General features: G+C 37.7%; 1 protein-coding gene across 2 annotated transcripts in view; it reads right to left on the bottom strand.

Moving 5' to 3' along the window:
- The window catches only part of PCSK5 (proprotein convertase subtilisin/kexin type 5), a 220,019-nt gene that overhangs the window by 109,752 nt on the left and 93,358 nt on the right, over window positions 1-16,909 (bottom strand). For both annotated transcript variants that reach the window (XM_057372770.1, XM_057372778.1), the window contains exon 7: window positions 14,981-15,153. In XM_057372770.1, coding sequence (XP_057228753.1) covers window positions 14,981-15,153 — 173 coding nt within the window. The remainder of the gene's footprint in view (window positions 1-14,980; window positions 15,154-16,909) is intronic.

Below are 16,909 nucleotides of genomic sequence, written 5' to 3'. Positions count from 1 at the left end.
TTTAGTTTTCTTTTTTTTTTATAATCTTTTTGAAGTGTTACATCTCTCGTCCACATTATGAATTCTCACCAAATCAAAAGCCCTTTTCCATTTGGAGTTCTTGTTCTGGCTCCTTTTTCCAGCTAGCAGGGTCCAATTCTGAGCCTCCCAAAGCCAGTGGGATGTGACTTCTCTTTCATTCTACAAAGAGGACACCTTCCTTTTGCCTACCTTTACTAATTACACCTCCATTCTGAAAACACCTGATGAGACAGACTGTAGGAAGGATAAATGGAAAAAATATTTAATGCATATTCACCTATTATTATACCAGAGGGTCAGAGAGACAGAAATTACACCCCTCTCTATACTTGTGGGGAATAGGAGGGAGAATAATACAAAAATATGCTGGTTTATTACTTTTTTATGTGTTCCTGACTGATTTTTACTGGTTTTGTTTTGGTTCCATGCCATGATCTCTTGAAATTAGACCATGCTTCCAACCAGTAAGTTCTACCTGCTTTTATCTTCTGTCTCCTTTGTGTTAATGGTAATTCTTGGCTTGACCACCAGTTCTGACATCTGTTTCAAAGGCATGTAGAGATTCCTGTCTGATCCCATGCTGSCGTTAAAAAACACCTCTCTCCTACATATTCTTCAACCAACGAAGTTAATATATATATATAGGCAAGCAGAATATGCAGAAAAAAGAATAMCATACAGTCACATTTCTACCTCCAGAACATGTTAAAATATTCCATCAGAACTTTTCTTTAATAAATTTTCACAGGTTTCAGCTATTTGTAGAATTTTACACATTTTACTTCTTTTTTGTTCACATGGATATCTTGAAAGCAGTACTATGGCCAAACTCATACCCAACATGAAATTTGGAATAACCACCAATACAACCAAGAGAGATGAAATGAGAAATCATGGTAATCAAACCAGAGATTCAACGTAAAAAAGTTTTGTAAAGAAACTTCTCAAGAAGATGCATATATAAAAATGTCCTACTAATAACACTGTCATTTTTCTGCTGTCACCATCCAATGGTTCTGTATGCAAACAGCACTAGAACATGATCTGTCACACATTATGAAACTCTTTTCACCGCCGGGTATGACTATATTATTAGCTTGTCTGCGCAGAGAATGTGCCTCTATTTCTTTGGCTGTATACTTATGCTGCTGTGCTAATAATGAACAAGTTGCAGACACAGGTATTTTAATTCATTTTTTTTGCCACAAAACAATGAAAACATGCCAATGGATGTTAGAAATTCTGCAATTATAATTGAAAAATTATAAACATCAATTTAGATTTTAATAGCAATGGCAGGGCTTTAAAAATAATAACCATTTGTGCCAGTATTTGCATTTTCAAACTAGGTTTTTTTGGTAAACAAATTATGGCAAATATATCTTTAAAAGAAATGTCTCCTGCAAATATGTAAAGGACCAATGTCTCTTGCAATAAAAAATTAGCACCAGGTGCATAGACCAATGGAAAAGAGTATTTGCTACTATATCCAAAGTAAGAATTCCCATTCCTCTAATGCACTGCAATACTGCACATGTAAGAGCTCAGCAATTCACAGAAAACAACAGTATTACGTTCAGACCAGATAATATGCCAGAGATCTTGCTCCTAGAAGCTATCTGACAAAGCAAAGCAGGTGGCAGACTTTAAAATAATTTTAAAAGCAGCCCTCCAGACAAAGTTGAAAACTTGTGTTCAGGTGTCCRGATCTGGCTCTGAGTGATATATGCTTTAGGGGTTAGAGTGGTATTGGCAGATGGACAGTTGGACTGCATCATCTTTATGCCCCTTTCCAACCTKGATGATTCTATGAACATGACATAATCCTATGAGTCTATGAATTTGACCAAAAGAATTCATCAAGTAAATAAATTCTAGTTTACCATTCASTTTCCAAACACTCTTCTTTAATTCCGTAGACCCAATAAGGAAATACAAACTATATCCAACAAATAAACAGAGCAAGAGCATCAACTGTCCTACTGTATGTGAACAGACCATTTCCAATTGGTCTCCTTTAAACAAAGACAGTTAAATAACAGATGGACTGTTACAAAGTTAAGAKAAACACTAAGGCAAGACACTATGCAGCTTTTACTGTTTATCTAAATCTATCATCTGTTGTCTGCCAGGTGCCCAAGGGTTTCAAGAAGAAAAGTAAAGCCTTGAGATRTTAAAAAGCTGTGTGTCATCTGTAAATGCAAAGGTGCATTTACAAACCATATGGATAGAATTTGAGCAAAACTAAGARTTAGTAACTATAGAAGAGGTATAGACCAGTTGAATGGATGTGCAGCAAAGTACACTCAGCGCTTGTCCCATTATTTTAAAATTTCATTCCCTCTCCCTTTTACTCTTCCATGTGCAATCATAGCTAGGGATTGCCTCTTATAAACTCTGCACAGTGTCCATAATTTTGCACTGGTGCTTGTCAGTGCACCAATCAGACCACTATGCAAGGTTCTCCTTTTGTTTAGTCTACTTTCTCAAATTGCATTAAATGTCATATAATTTTAAAAACCCACACAGCCTGTCCCATTGTGTACATGAAAAAGTATTTAATTGATGACTACAACTTGATATCAAGCCAGCCACAGTCCAATTTTCTAGCACATTCTCTGGACAAAGCCAGTATGCTCAACAGACTGCTGACCTTCAATGAAGTGGACTTGGGTCTTTCACAAAGAGGCCCCAAGGCAGAAACCACACTTGTAAAAGCATGATTGAAGAATCTTGGGGCATTCTCACTTTTTTTTCTGCTAGTGTCTCCTCTTCCTCGGTCAGCAAGTTGCAAGCAGGTAAGTAATACAAAAGCTCTTTTTTTTTTTTTCTCCCCGGTTTACCAGCATGGACAGGTTAAGCCAGCCAAGAATCAGAGCCAGTATGAACATGCTCATGACATCTGCAGAATTTCCTAATACTRTTAAAGAAACATCTCCTGCTCCAAGTGTATGTGTTTGTGTATGCACATATAAACCACATCTTGATGAGTGAATGCCTTAGCAGTACTGGCAGGGACGTAAGGTGGAGGCCTTCCTACACTCATCTAAAGACAACTAGCAGTCCAACACACTTCTATGCTGTTTACAGCACTTCTGATTAGAAGTTTCCACCTAGAAGATGTAGTATGAGCCAGTAGAGTAAATTTTAATCACACTGTTTTATAAAGGTTAGACTCTACTTTCATTCACTTCTTCACAAGAAGTCAAGTTGCCTTCCAGCCTGTGAATCCTGATTATTTCCTGCCCAGGAATCAAGTGCCCCAATAACCCTGCCTACCCACAGAGCGAGTTACTGTTTTGATAGAAGTGATCAAATTTACAAAGGAACAAGGAAGAAAATGTGAAGAAGGAAAGGCAGAGGACAGACCATTCACCTGGAGTAATTACAAGTTAAAGGGATGGCAGTCAGGGAGAGGTAATTTGGCACCAATATGCTGGAAAATGCACACCAATGAGCAGAAAACAAACCATGAAAATATAAAATGAAGAGAGGAGAGAGACTCTATCCACACCTAAAGCCTAAACATTTAATTTCCTCTGTTCTCCAGAACAGTGTTCTAAAATTACTTAATGTTTCCAAGAACAAAAACAACTGCCAGAAAGTGAAATCGATCCTGAAGTGGAAGCTGGAAAAAGTATCCCATGGTATGACCTCTTCCTTAAAAACTAATTCCCAAAGAGGAAATGTTYGTAAGTGAATGTGCAGAACAGAGGCCAGTATTCTAAGACCTAAAAAACCGACTATGCAGCCATGTTTTTTAGGTGCAGCACAGTACAATCACTGTAGGGCCAGGCACCAAGGATCACAGAATCCTGAGAAATGCATCTGTGAGAGGAAGCACCTCCTTTCTTCCAGTTTCTGCTGATTTCCACACTCCCTGGTATCAGGATGTTGCTCCCCTGGGCAGAGACACAGCACTGCCAAGCTGTTCACCATCAGAATTTTGCTTTTGACCAGCAGCAGTTCCTAGCACCTGCTGAATTTCTACCGGTCTATTTAACCTTTAATCTGGGAATGAAAAATAAACTGGCACAACATTCTTAGACTGCAGAGCAATGAATTTGAAAGAAGGCATCTCTCCAAAACCAGATAATGGCTAACTGAGAGCCCAAGTCAGCAATTCTGTAATGCTACCAGAAGACAGCCAAACAGATTTTTTTTTWAAAAAACAGTCTTCTTAGATATCAAAAGAAAAAAATCATGAACAAAAGGAGAAATTTCTCAGGCCATTAATTCTGTTGAGGTATCCACGCTCTTAGAAAAATTTATGCTTGTGCATCCATTTATTAGAAATGCACATCTATTTTATGTATGGAAAATGAGTAATGYGCCAAACAGGTGTGCATAAATAAAGATGCCTCTTTGAGGAAAGGGACAAAAATAGACATCTGTGTTTTCATATCAGCAGTCAWGTTTTTACTCTCAGGAAAACTAGGAAGTAAAGAAAATATATCCTGTTGCTGGAACACAGCAATATACATACACACATATATCCAATGCAAAAGTATATCACTGCTTACAAAAAGCAATGTTTACCTTTTTCTGCTGAAAAGGTAAATGGTTACTAAGAAAGGTTACTGCTACTTCTGAGCTACCTCGTTAATTAGGAAAACAAAAACCAAAATAACTAACCATGCTTTTTCTAAAAAAAGGAAAAAAAATTATTTTGTTATCTCTTACGCTATGATACCTTTGGAATACTGAAGTGATAAAATATTCTAACGTACATATAAACCCCCCCGTATTGAATAACCACAAGCATCTATGTATTAATACAATAATTATTGAGATATATGAGTGGAACAATTCAGTATGTAGGCTTCAAGTGGTGTATTTTTTATTTTTCACAAGAAAAACAGTTTAAACAATTCCAAGATTTTCCCAACAGAGCTATAATTAGTGCCTGAAATGCAACCAAAGGAACTGTTGACTGAAACCTGAAATATCAACATGTGGAATACTGGAATGAATTTCTCATTTACCTAAACAAAACAGAGCCAGATCAAGAACTGCATGAATCACAGTTCTGGTTCAGGCTCTCTCTCTATAGTATTGTTGTGGGTTAAAATTCTTCTCCTTTTGTTCCCATTCTTTGGGAATTTTTTCTTCCCCATTTGTTGCTGGGATACRYTAATTGCCGGGTCATCCTTTTATTTGCTGGGTGATTAAAAAGACAATGATACCTATGCCACACCCTAATGGTCTGGCTAAGTGCTTGGAGAGAGCTTTTTGTGTGGTGGAGGGGGGCGATTGGCAGTTTTTGTTTTTGCTGCTTGGAGGAGAGGAGGTTTTTTTTTTATCTGCTTGCTGGCTGCTACAGAGAAAAGCTGGCCTGCCTTTTTTTCTGCGGAGACCAGCACCCCCGCTCATTGGGTTCCTGCYTGCTGCACCGTGGTTTTCTCTCCTGTGCCTGGCCGGGGATTCCAGCTTCAGGGGTGAGCTCTGCTCCATCCCGTCTCGCAGCCGTGGGATTCCTGCTCGTTTCTTTGCGGTCCTGGGTTTCTTACTGTCCAGAGGAGATCGGCATTTTCCGCTGTGAGTTTTGCAGAGAAACTTTTCTCCATCCACCTCTGCCATTTTGTATCGATCATCGCAGMCGCGGGAGATCTGAGCCAGCCGGGACCCGCGCCACCACGTCCCCTGCAGCCGCCGAAGAATTGTCGAACTGACCCTGCCCGGCCGGGAGCCAACAGCATCTCTGCCAACGGGACTGTAACTTCACCAAGGGGGAGGCTGTGTCTCTGTAAGGCTGTCACTGGGCTTGGGACTGGGCTGTGTGTTGTTTTTGTTATTGTTACTTGTTTCACCTTGTTATGTATATATATATATATATATATATAAGTAAAAACTGTTATTCCCTTTTACCCATATTCTTGCCCAAAAGCCCATGATTTTTTTTTCAAAGCTACAATAATTCGGAGGGAAGGGGGGGGTCATATCCACCACTYCAAGGGGGGTCCCTGCCTTCATCAGCAAACACCTGTCTTTCAAACCAAGACAAGTATTGTTACTATTGTTACCAGGATAATCTGGTTGCATATTGCAGACACAATGTAGTAACACAAGAGCTTGATTTGCCAAAATTCCTGTTGTACAAAGAGTCTTTAGTTAAAGAAAGGTGAAATGGTCCTGCATGCAAACCCAAAATAAACAGGCAGTGCACAGGAAAGCCATCAATGTGAGAACTGGATATGGGATCAATGTTACTCCATTGAGTAACATCAAATATCCATTATATGTGGTGGTTCTGGCAGTTTTCAAGGCCTTTACACTACTATCTGATTACTCAGTCTAGGAAGGAGCTTATGGCCCCTAGATTCACACAGTTGTTTCACTATTTGCATCAGACTCCTCCTTGTGGAAAACTTCAGGTTTAGAGTTATCTGTTGAACTCTGGGTTTTGCAAAAAGAATGTCCAGCTTTCTGCAAATTTAGCTCTTTTCAGTAGATAAGCAGGAAAATGTGGCTGCTTCACTTCTACTTTTGCAGACCAAGGACTGAAGTAATAGCTTGTGCAGTTTGTCTCCCATGGCATTCATTTAATAAACAACATACAGGCTGTGTGAAAAGTCATTGCCCTCATGGTTTTGTACCTTAACTTCTGTTAAATTCCCTGCACAGAAAACTTTTGACACCGAACTTCCAGAGATTTCCATTCCCGAAATCTATTTTTCCCTATGTGACAAAAGAAATACACAGATACTACTGTTGTTCAAATACATGAGTAAAGTGGATATGTGATGTGCTCACACAAAGAAAACAGATTCAAGTTTCAAAAATGCATGCTCTGAAATCTATATTCAGTGTATGAAAAGAGATTCATTTGCGAAAGCTGCTTTTCAGTACTCTTTTTTCAAATTAAGATCTTCTACACATAAAGAATGGTGTGGGTTTTTGGTTTTTTTTTTTTCTATTTGTCAATATATCACCTGTTTCAGGCTGAGCACTCAAAACCAAAGGCCTTTCGGCAAGTCCAAGAACAGCAATGCTATTCTGGCTTGTTTCAAGAGTTCCCATGTATGTGTGAGATGGGATGMGGTAACCAAACAGTTTTGGTTTCCAGTACACTTCGTGACATTGTAAGGAAAGTGGACATTTTGGGTATATTTTCCTGAAACTCTCATGACAAATTTTCCCAGCTTTTAGGATTTCTATAGTTCATTGAATGCAATGTAAGAACATTTCTGATATWTGACTTCTTTTGTTGCATTGGTGTTTTTTTTACTATATACTGGTTATCTGTAAAAAAAGCTCATTTTTCACAGAGAGCAAAGGTTAGCTTTGTGTGGGGAGGAAAGGGTTGAAAACTGGAAGATTGGTGAGGAGAGAGAAAATGAAGTTGGTTTAGAATTGTTTTCACTCAGAGACCAATCTTGCACCTGGGAGATGTCAGAAAATACTCAGTGTGAGAGAATTCACATATTTGTGTTTGCTTTGGGTTGTTTACTGACTGCTGAAGAAGAAATGAAATTTTCTTAGAGCAGATAACAAGATGCTGTTAAAGACTTAAAAGCATTCTTCCTGTAGGCTGGGGGCCTCTTTGTAAGGGGGGAAGGGAGATAAGAAGTTCTGAGATTGTAAAACACATCCTGGTGAAGATCTGTGCATGCTCCAGGCTCTTTGATATGTAACACAGGGCTCAGACGCTGCTAAAATGAGCTTAGCAATAAATGTATCTCCCTTTGTTTCTCTGTAAATCCTCCAGCCAGTAAGATGATGAAATAAATTTACTACTTGCACTTCAGTCATGAAGTTGTGAGTCGTGTTCATCTTGGTGTTAGCTGCATATATTCAGTTCACACACTTCTTTTATATACTTCCCAAACAAAATAAAGTGCATAGTGTGGAAGTTCAGCTAGGTATCATTGAGCCTAAATACTATTTCATTTACTGGAAGGCAATATCCAGATTTCCACTTTCTTTGAATGTGAAAATGCTAGCTATGTGCAAACAGTAGAGAAAAGGATTGCTATTATTAGCTAAATGATACGTTAAGGTTATCACCTAATCTCATTTTTGCTGGGCAATCCCTGTTTGTAGAAAACTGTTCATATTAAGTGTAAACCACATCTGCAAAGTCATTAAGGCATCTGAGATACATATATCAGACAAATGMGAAGTAATAAGACTTAGAAATTAAGCTTATTGGTTAAGAAATACAGGAAGGTGGACAAACTGTTGCAAAGTGGTGGCTTAGAGAGTTTAGGGTTATGGAAGATAATGAACTGGAAATGAGCTGCCCAAAAATATTCTGCTCATTGAATTGGTAAGTAAGGTCTATACKAATGTGACCAGGGCATAGAAAATACTAAAACTTGCATCCCCTGTTCTGGTATCCACACCTGAAATAATAATGCCAGAAAACAGACAGTGTTTCAGAACGTACCAGAAGGATTAAGTACCAGAATTTGGAAATTCTGACTAACAGAAGGAAACTGAAAATACAAAACACTGTTAAGATTGTAGAACAGACTTTAAAGGACAGTAAGGGGCACCTCCATTACTGGAGAAAAGGTTAAAATGCAACATACACTTCAGAATTTCAGATTAACCTGTTCAGTTTTTCTCAGCTGATTTATTTTATGTAGAGAAATATATTAAATCAGTCTGTCTGGCTTCTGCAAAGATGTGATGAGCCCTACAAGAAATCAGTAATGAAACAAAAGAAAATTAACATTATTGAAACAGCAGGGTGGAAGTGGAATTGATTGTACTGGAAATAATACAGGCTCTGCTGGACAATCATAGAGGTCAAGGAAGCTGTAAGTAGAGTATTTTAGGGATGAGCTGAGGAAACAAAGTTATTAGGTGATTTTGACCTAATAACTAGCATTAGGTCAAAATGCTAGAGAAATAGYATTTTGGTGAATCTAGTAATTACAATCACCTGCATTCAAGAAAATAATTCAGGCTGGAAGATGTGGAAAAGCACTACTCTTAATGAGTGAGGAGAACATTAGCCTAGTTTTTAAGTCACCAGTGAGTGTGGCATGTCTATCACACCTAAATGAAGTCTGCAAGGACACTCAGTTCTAAAAATATATCAGAAACAAAAACAGAAGTAGGAAAGGTATTTAAGATGAGGCACAACTTATGAACAAATGCGCAGAAAACTGAAAGATGAAATGTTTTCCAAACAGAATGAGAGGGGAAAAGATTCTGATTTGTTCTAGAATATAAAATGCTCAACGTATTTACAGGACACAATGCCTGTGGTGGTAGAAAGCTTTATTGGATGACTTATGCTGTCATTACCTGTCTTATGTCCCATGTTCCAGTTCAATTTATCCGAGAGATCACTTAGTCAAAATCTGTAATAACTTACATGAGTAGTTTTCTAACACCATAAGACGCGCCATAAATACAGCAAGAGACATTTTACAGAGGAAAGAAACTCAGGTGAGTAATAAGCTACAGTATGTTCAATAGTGAGGGTTGCTAGTTCCTTGCAGTTATGACCATGAGATTATAGTTAACACTAGCTCTTCCTAAAAGACGTTCAGAAACCAGAAAATAATAGATGGATCAGGAAAACAGGGATATTCATGAAGCAGCAACTGGACGAACTTTTGCTGATTGGGCTTATGACAAAAGACAGGTCTAGATGAAAGATGCTAGAACCATGAAGATCAAGCCAACAGTGCTATGTCTTGCTACATCAGTAGGAACAAACATGCTAAAATATCAGAGGAGTTTTTAAAGTTCTGTTAAGTACTCAGTATTCATCACTAGCACAGGGCAAATCCAAGTTTGACTCAGTTGTCGAAGCGTGTGTGTGTGTCTGTGTGTGCGTGTGTCTGTGTGTGTGTGTACATATATATTTGTATTTATATAGTATCACATGTTCAGACTTGATATCTTAGGTGCAGGATACATAGTATATATGCCAAAAATATAACAGATTAATATCTGGACATTTTATATATATATATCTAACATTAGATTGTATCAGCAACTGGAAGTCATGTCTTCTGAGACGATCCCCAAGCACAGCACAATTCCCCTGGTTGATCTTCAACAAATTATCTTTCGTAAACTACTTGGAAATGTGCAGGAGGTCTTATGCATGCAAAACATATCCATATATGATCACAGACATGCATAAACACAGGCATGTATTACTTAGATTCAAATAACAGCTGTAGAAGTTGAAAAACCACAACACAGAGTTTAAAAAATAGTTTAAAATTCTCTGTGTATCATTTTAAATGTATTAAATATCAGCCATTTTGACACATTTGACACAAGTCTTCCTGCTGCAACTTCTTGGATTTCTGCACTGCAATTCTCTGGCAAAGTAAAAGAGAATAACTCCTCTTCGTGTAGGCAACACATCCTACTCAGAATGATGCAGAGACATGAYGACAGGACAAATAAATTTCATAGAAACATCTGTGGTAGAACACAGGGAGCAAACCTTTGCCTAGACACTTGCAAATGATGAGCAATCTCTTCCATTTTTGGAGTGGAAACGTATAATAACAATGATGATAATAATAAATGTGAAATCCTTCCTCTTGGTTTCTCCTTTTTTTCACTTTTCTCCCTCACTCTTGCATGTGGATAGGAAGTTTCTTTAGTGATTGTAAGAGAGATTGGCTGGTCCCAGCAAGAACTTTGAACATACACTCTGCAGCCAAAGGGCAGTGATGATGGGAGGCAAGGCACTAAGCTGAGTTTGCACAAGAGGTCCAGCCACACAGCATCTGATCATTAATGTCCATTAAGTATTTTGGTTTATGTCCAGCTTGCTAAACAGAATGGTGTCACAGCAGTGAGATGAAGGCCCTGTGCCCTAAGTTCTTATGTAGATTTCCCTTCCTCTCCACCCTCCTAGGTCATATTGAGGATGACCTGACCACTGGCTGATTTATATGGATTCCATATGTGTACTACAGAAACGAAATAGAGCATGCAGTTGGGGAGACATCTGGAGAGTGAGATAACCAGCCCTTTGTAATCCTTCTACGTAAAACATCCACAGTGATTACATACCCAGAAACTTGACTATTAAGTCATTGACAAACAGCAGCGASAGAACAAGTCCAAATATCTGAAATGCTTTCCTCTCCCAATGATGTTGACACTGATCCCAGAATAACAGGCTTATTTGTATGAACAYAAATGAACCAGTCTGAATGCTGCATGGAAGAGCCATGAATCAGCAAGCTCAACGCCCTCAAGTGTTTATAGCGTTGGGTCTATTGATGACTGTGAGACACAGGCAGGCATCTTACTAATGTACTTAGATTTTATATTTATGAATCAAGGAAGACATTTGGGTTCTCCATTTTGTCCCAGACTCAGCACAGTCTTATAACATGTTTTGGCCACAGTCATGTAAATGCAATGCTAAGCCTTTCTTGCTCTTGAGCACAGGATGAAATGTGACATTACATACCGAATCTTTCYTTCAATATCTTACTTTTGGATATATCAGAAAAATGATTTTTTTCCCAGGCAAATTCTGCATGATTACAATGTCTTGATACTATCAGGTCTACAAGTTCTAATGCAGTAGTATTTAAACCACAGATGTTTAGAACTTTCCACACTTACAGCTATACTATTTTCAAATCAAGGATCTTCGCAACTGAAAGTATGGTACAAAGGGAGTTCTATATTTGCACAGAAATTGTTTGATAGTAAAGTATCGAAGGCTTCTCTTTGAACTCATGCATGTAAACTTAATAAAATCGAACCAAATACCCTTAAGGATGACATAAAATCATAGTACTTATGACAACTTAAAAATTGGTTTCCTCTTCCTTTACCTTGATCCTGGGCAGAATTTTTAAAGCGTATTTAACTTACAGGTTTGACTGTCATTTCTGAACTCATTTATTCCTCAGTAGCCTTTCTTTAAACAGATTTTTATAYTTCAATTCAAAGCAAGTCTCATCTCTGTGTAATTCTACAGAAAAACTATGAAGTCCTCTTAGTTATTTTCTGCAGGATTTGGAAGGTGTAATCATATTATCCCAGATTTAAAAATAATAGTATTTGTGAAACACAGAGCATAAGCTGTTAATTAGAATAATAAGTGCTTAAGATAAAGGAGGCACTTGTTTTTCTAGAACCCAGTCTCTCAGGGAACTCAGCAATAGATGGCCCTTGCATCCATTTCATTTTTACATAATGACTATAATAAAGTTAAAGTAATAATTCAGTTTGATTATGCTCTGATCGAAGTTATTATTCAGCACCACCTTTGATTTTCTAATTAAACCAGCCAGACATAATTTCCTTTTCAGATGTTTTAAAAAATTCTTGGCATTTCCCTTTGCTCTTCCATTGTAAAATTCTAACACACAATTGTGTGTGTGCACGCCCAATAAAGAATACTGCTCTTCAAACTTTTGTTTGTGTATCAGAAAGTTTTACCAAATGTTCCTGTACTGATGTATCTTGGATGACCCAAAACGTTATTGCTTTCCTCATCTATTTGTACCCAAAGTTATTACTGTCTCTTTGAGACTTCGTGGCTGGAAAAGGAACAGGGAGGTCAGGGTGTCCTAGTCCTTTCAGGGTTGGGGGATTCAGGAAGTGCTTTCTCTTTCTCTTTTGTTCTTGCTGGGAGAGCTGAGGTAACACAAGGCAGACAGTAGCCACAGCACCAAGCCAGGGAAAACAGAATAGTCCCTGCTCCATACGGTCACCCCAGCCTGTCAGCTGCGCCTGGTCAAAGCAGGWGGACATGGAGTCCAAGCTGTAAAAGCCCACTGCCTGCTCTTTTTGCTGAGGAGAAGGCAACGCCCCTCTAAGAGTTCCAGTTGCTGACCCAGCTCCAGCCTCCAGGAACTCTAGGTTTTCTTTCTGTTTTGTCCTTGTTCCCCATTGTTTTTTTGGGGGAAGAGGAAGATTTGCAGTTGCTGAGGTTCAGTTGTTGTGTTGTTTTTCTCTCTCTGTTCTCTCTCCCCAGCCCAGGCCATTTGCAGAGGGTGCCATCTCGGGGGGAAGGCTTGTCCACAACTTTTGTTTTGCCTCTCCACATGGTCAACATAGGAGGATGCAATCTTGGGGGACAGTTTCTTTGCCATTTTTGTTTTTCTTTGTTTCGGGAATCCATGAGGAATAAACGAAATTCAACATTATAACTAGTGATTGTCATTGCATTTTTTGCCTGTTTCTGTTTCACTTTTAGTAAACTGTTATTTTTTCACATATATCTTCTAGCATTCATCTTTCCTCACTGGTGATTAGGGAGTGGTTAAAACTAAAAGGGGAGGTAACTAATTTTGGAGTGTCTGCCCCTTAAATTGTTTTAAACCAATAGACAATATTACTTTAATTTACACCACAGACGCTATCCTAGATGTTATACTGCTTTTGTTCAGTTCAATATTTCTGAAAAAGGAGAGCAATGACCTGTACACAACATAATAGGCATTTTTGTCTGCCTATTACTATTGTACAATTATTGTGACTCCTTAGGGAAATCTATGTTTGGCTGAGTATGTAATCACAACCTTGAACAATGATCCCATTTTTGGGACTTTTGTCAAAGAAAATTAATCTTTTCTTCTTCCATTTGCCTCATCTTTTAGAATGAAATGGCTTATGACAATGTAAGCAAATGTAGAAAAAGTACTTTTATCTGGATATGAAAAGACATGGTTTATTAAAAAGCAAGGGAACAGATTCATCTTGAAGTAATTTTTGGTCTGGAAACAGCCCAACAGGGAAGGTGGTAATTCCAACATGCATTTCCAGTCTTTCAGTCTATATCATATTTTAAAGAATGAAAATTAGAAGTTAACCCTTAATGTTTTGTATTTCTTGCCAGCATATTTTCACACAAGTTTTAAAAAGAACTTCTATTTGAGTAGAAATAAAAAAGCTTTCGTAGTCAGAGACAGATAAAWTATTCAAATCTATGGAAATACTTAGATCTATTTAGATCTATTAAACTCTTCATGGACAATTTCATGAAGAGAAAAATTTGAAAAAATGACAAGGTTATATTGTAAAAATAATAATTTGATTTGCGTCCCATATGACTTCTACTATTTCTCAAACTAATATACCAAACTTTTTCTGCATTGTTATCAGAAAAAGTCTACCTCACAAAATGAAATACTGTTTCCACTATAGATTGGTGCTTATTTCAAATACGGAACAATGTGTTGGTAAAAGGAAATTCATCTGGATCCTCTAGGGTATCTTCTCATATTACTGCTATAATAATAACAGTGGAACAATAATTTTAGTAGGCAAGATGTATGCTCTTGGCAAATAATTCCACACATTTATCCCCAGATTCAGAACTTGACATTTCAATAAGGAAATGGCTGAGTTTTTCTGGTGCAGAAATAAAAGCTAAACTGTTCACAGTTGTCTTCCCTACAGGAAATACAACATTTAAATGAACACATACATATGTTTAAACATAAAACTTTTTTGACCAAGTTCCCTTGTGTCCCTGCAGCTGCATTGGTGTCCCCTTCATTACAGTATTGAAATTCTCTGAGACCAGACATAAGTAGTAAAAGAACCATAGGTGTCGATTTTCTTTTCCCTGCCACTCTCAACTAAAATAATCAAACTTACATTAAGAAACCAAGCAAAAGAAAGCAATGAAAGAATTGAAGAAAGAAGGAAACAAAGTCAAAGGTTTTGCTCTAAACTTTCTTTGCAACTCAGATTTGATGAATTGGCACTGCTGTGCAAAGTACCATTTCTCAGTCAATTTATTTCTAATGACATCACTACCTCAGAGCAGTTTTAAAGGACTCTGAAGATGATGTATTTCAGTTGAAAATGAACATAGCTGATACTACAGGAAAGACTGACCATCAGTCATATATGGTTTTAATTTTATGCAAAAGAAGTTTTCTTCTTTCCTTCAAAGTCCTTTGCCTTTCCCCATGCTGTGCYCTTGCATGTATTGGGCACAAGTACCATGACACTTGCACATGAAAGCAGATCCAGGAGAAGCATTTTGATGGCAACCTACCATTCTGATGCCGTTCTCGAAGGCCTGACGTGCTAGAGAAGCAGGTCCGTCCACCGTCTTACCGTCGTCATCAGGCCCCCAGCTGGCACTGTAGATGTGGATGTGCTGGGGATTAAGGCTTAGAGACTTTGCTTCTACCATATCTGTTACGTCTCCATCCAGCATCCTTACACCTTCAGAATGAAAAATACAATCAACAGTACAGACAAACTCAAAATGTTTGTTTTTTATTTCCCTCAGGGAAATTGCTGTGCATGACATTGAACTGAATGATTATAAGAATTTGTATTGTTGTTAAAGAAAAAAAAAAAAAAACCCTCAAAAAAACCTGTTCGAGTGTCTGTTTTTTCCAATGGAAAAAGTCATTAGACGGAAAAAATACAAAAAGGAATATTCTCACCCTTCTTCAAGTTCCAAAAATTATAAACAAGCCATTTATCCACTAAACAGCCTTCAAACTTCAACAACAAAGTTTTAGGCTAAAGAAAATTTTTAAAATACTTTAACCTTGAAATGTTTCTGTGTGTCACCTAAAGATTTTCTGATTTTCCTTCTCCTTTTACACTGCAGTGAAACTGCAGCACCTACCTTGAGTCATTCACGTTTTCAATTACATTAACAGAAGTAATAAAAGGATCCCTATTGACAAATAACCCTGGTATTATTCCTTCATTGTATGAGCCTGCAAGGAAGAAACTGGGAAGAACTCGTGTGTACAGAATGATTATCACACACTGGAGCAAGGCAAGAGGTTATGAACAAATATGTAACCATGCTCAACCTGAAATTACAATATGGTAAACTTCCTTCTCTTTCAGAAGAAGCTTTTGTGAGGTATAATCTGAAATTCTATATTRAAAGAATCCACTCATGTGGGTTTGGACAAGTCAGTGTGCCAGCACTTCTACAGTGAAGGGCCTCATGATTACTAGACTGAATATAGTAGGCTAAAATCTGAAAACTGAGACAATTTGAAGTCATTATTTTTCTAACTGTAAGACTTTGTGGTTAAATCTGAGAAAACCAAAAATGCCAGCTTCAACCTAACAAAGGAAAAATACCTACATACAGTAGTGTGACATTGATCAAAGGGAGGCTAAATGTTGAATAAATGTTTAATAAAATTGTATGATAGAGGAATGACTACTTCTATAATTTTCATTTTAGAWGCTCTTTTCCCTTTGAAAGGCCACTTCTATTTATAAGCCAAATTTACATATTTTTAATTACAGACATATTTCATTTTGCTTATAAGCTCAGATTAAAGAAAYGTGTATTTACTGAGACCTCAACTTCCAATTAACAAGAGGCAYAGTGAGTGCTTTGTTGAAAGAGGCCTTTTTTTCCTAGTCTATTTGACTCAAAAATGAAAAATTATTATATTTCTCAGTTCACATAGAAGTGGCTCATGTTTTGTGAGATAATAAACTTCGACAATCTGCGATCTCACTATGAACTTGATTTTATGAAAAAGAGTCATTAAACTAACTCTGGGATTTGAGGATTTTATTTTTCTTTAGCATAATCACAGAAAATTATTGATGGGTAAAAGTTGTGTGCTGAAGTCCTTTAAAACATATTAAAGTGTATCTCCAGTTCTAAATAAAGACAATAAAAGTACCCTGGTCTTGAAAGAAGGAGAATAAAGCTTTCCTTTATGACTTTGTAGCTGTCAGCAAGTCTAAATACTATATTCAACCAGTGAACAGTAAGTCCGAGCGCTGCCAATGGCATCTAAAGTAATTCACACCATTTTTTTTTGCTAATGTCAAGGCTGTGACTTAGGTGTTGCTCTCTGTCACCAACAATGGATGGACATGGTTCAAAGSTGTTGCCCAAGGCCAGCTGTGTGAGGTTCAGCCAGGCCGGGTGCTGAGTTTGCACTTCAGTTACAGCAACCCCATGCAGTGCTACACACTGGGAACAGTG

The sequence above is a fragment of the Malurus melanocephalus genome, unplaced genomic scaffold (genome assembly GCF_030028575.1).
Source record: "Malurus melanocephalus ecotype Western Australia unplaced genomic scaffold, MMel_1.1 scaffold_7, whole genome shotgun sequence".
NCBI lineage: Eukaryota > Metazoa > Chordata > Aves > Passeriformes > Maluridae > Malurus > Malurus melanocephalus.
Note: the sequence above shows the minus strand (reverse complement) of the source record. Positions and strands in the feature narration are given on the sequence as shown.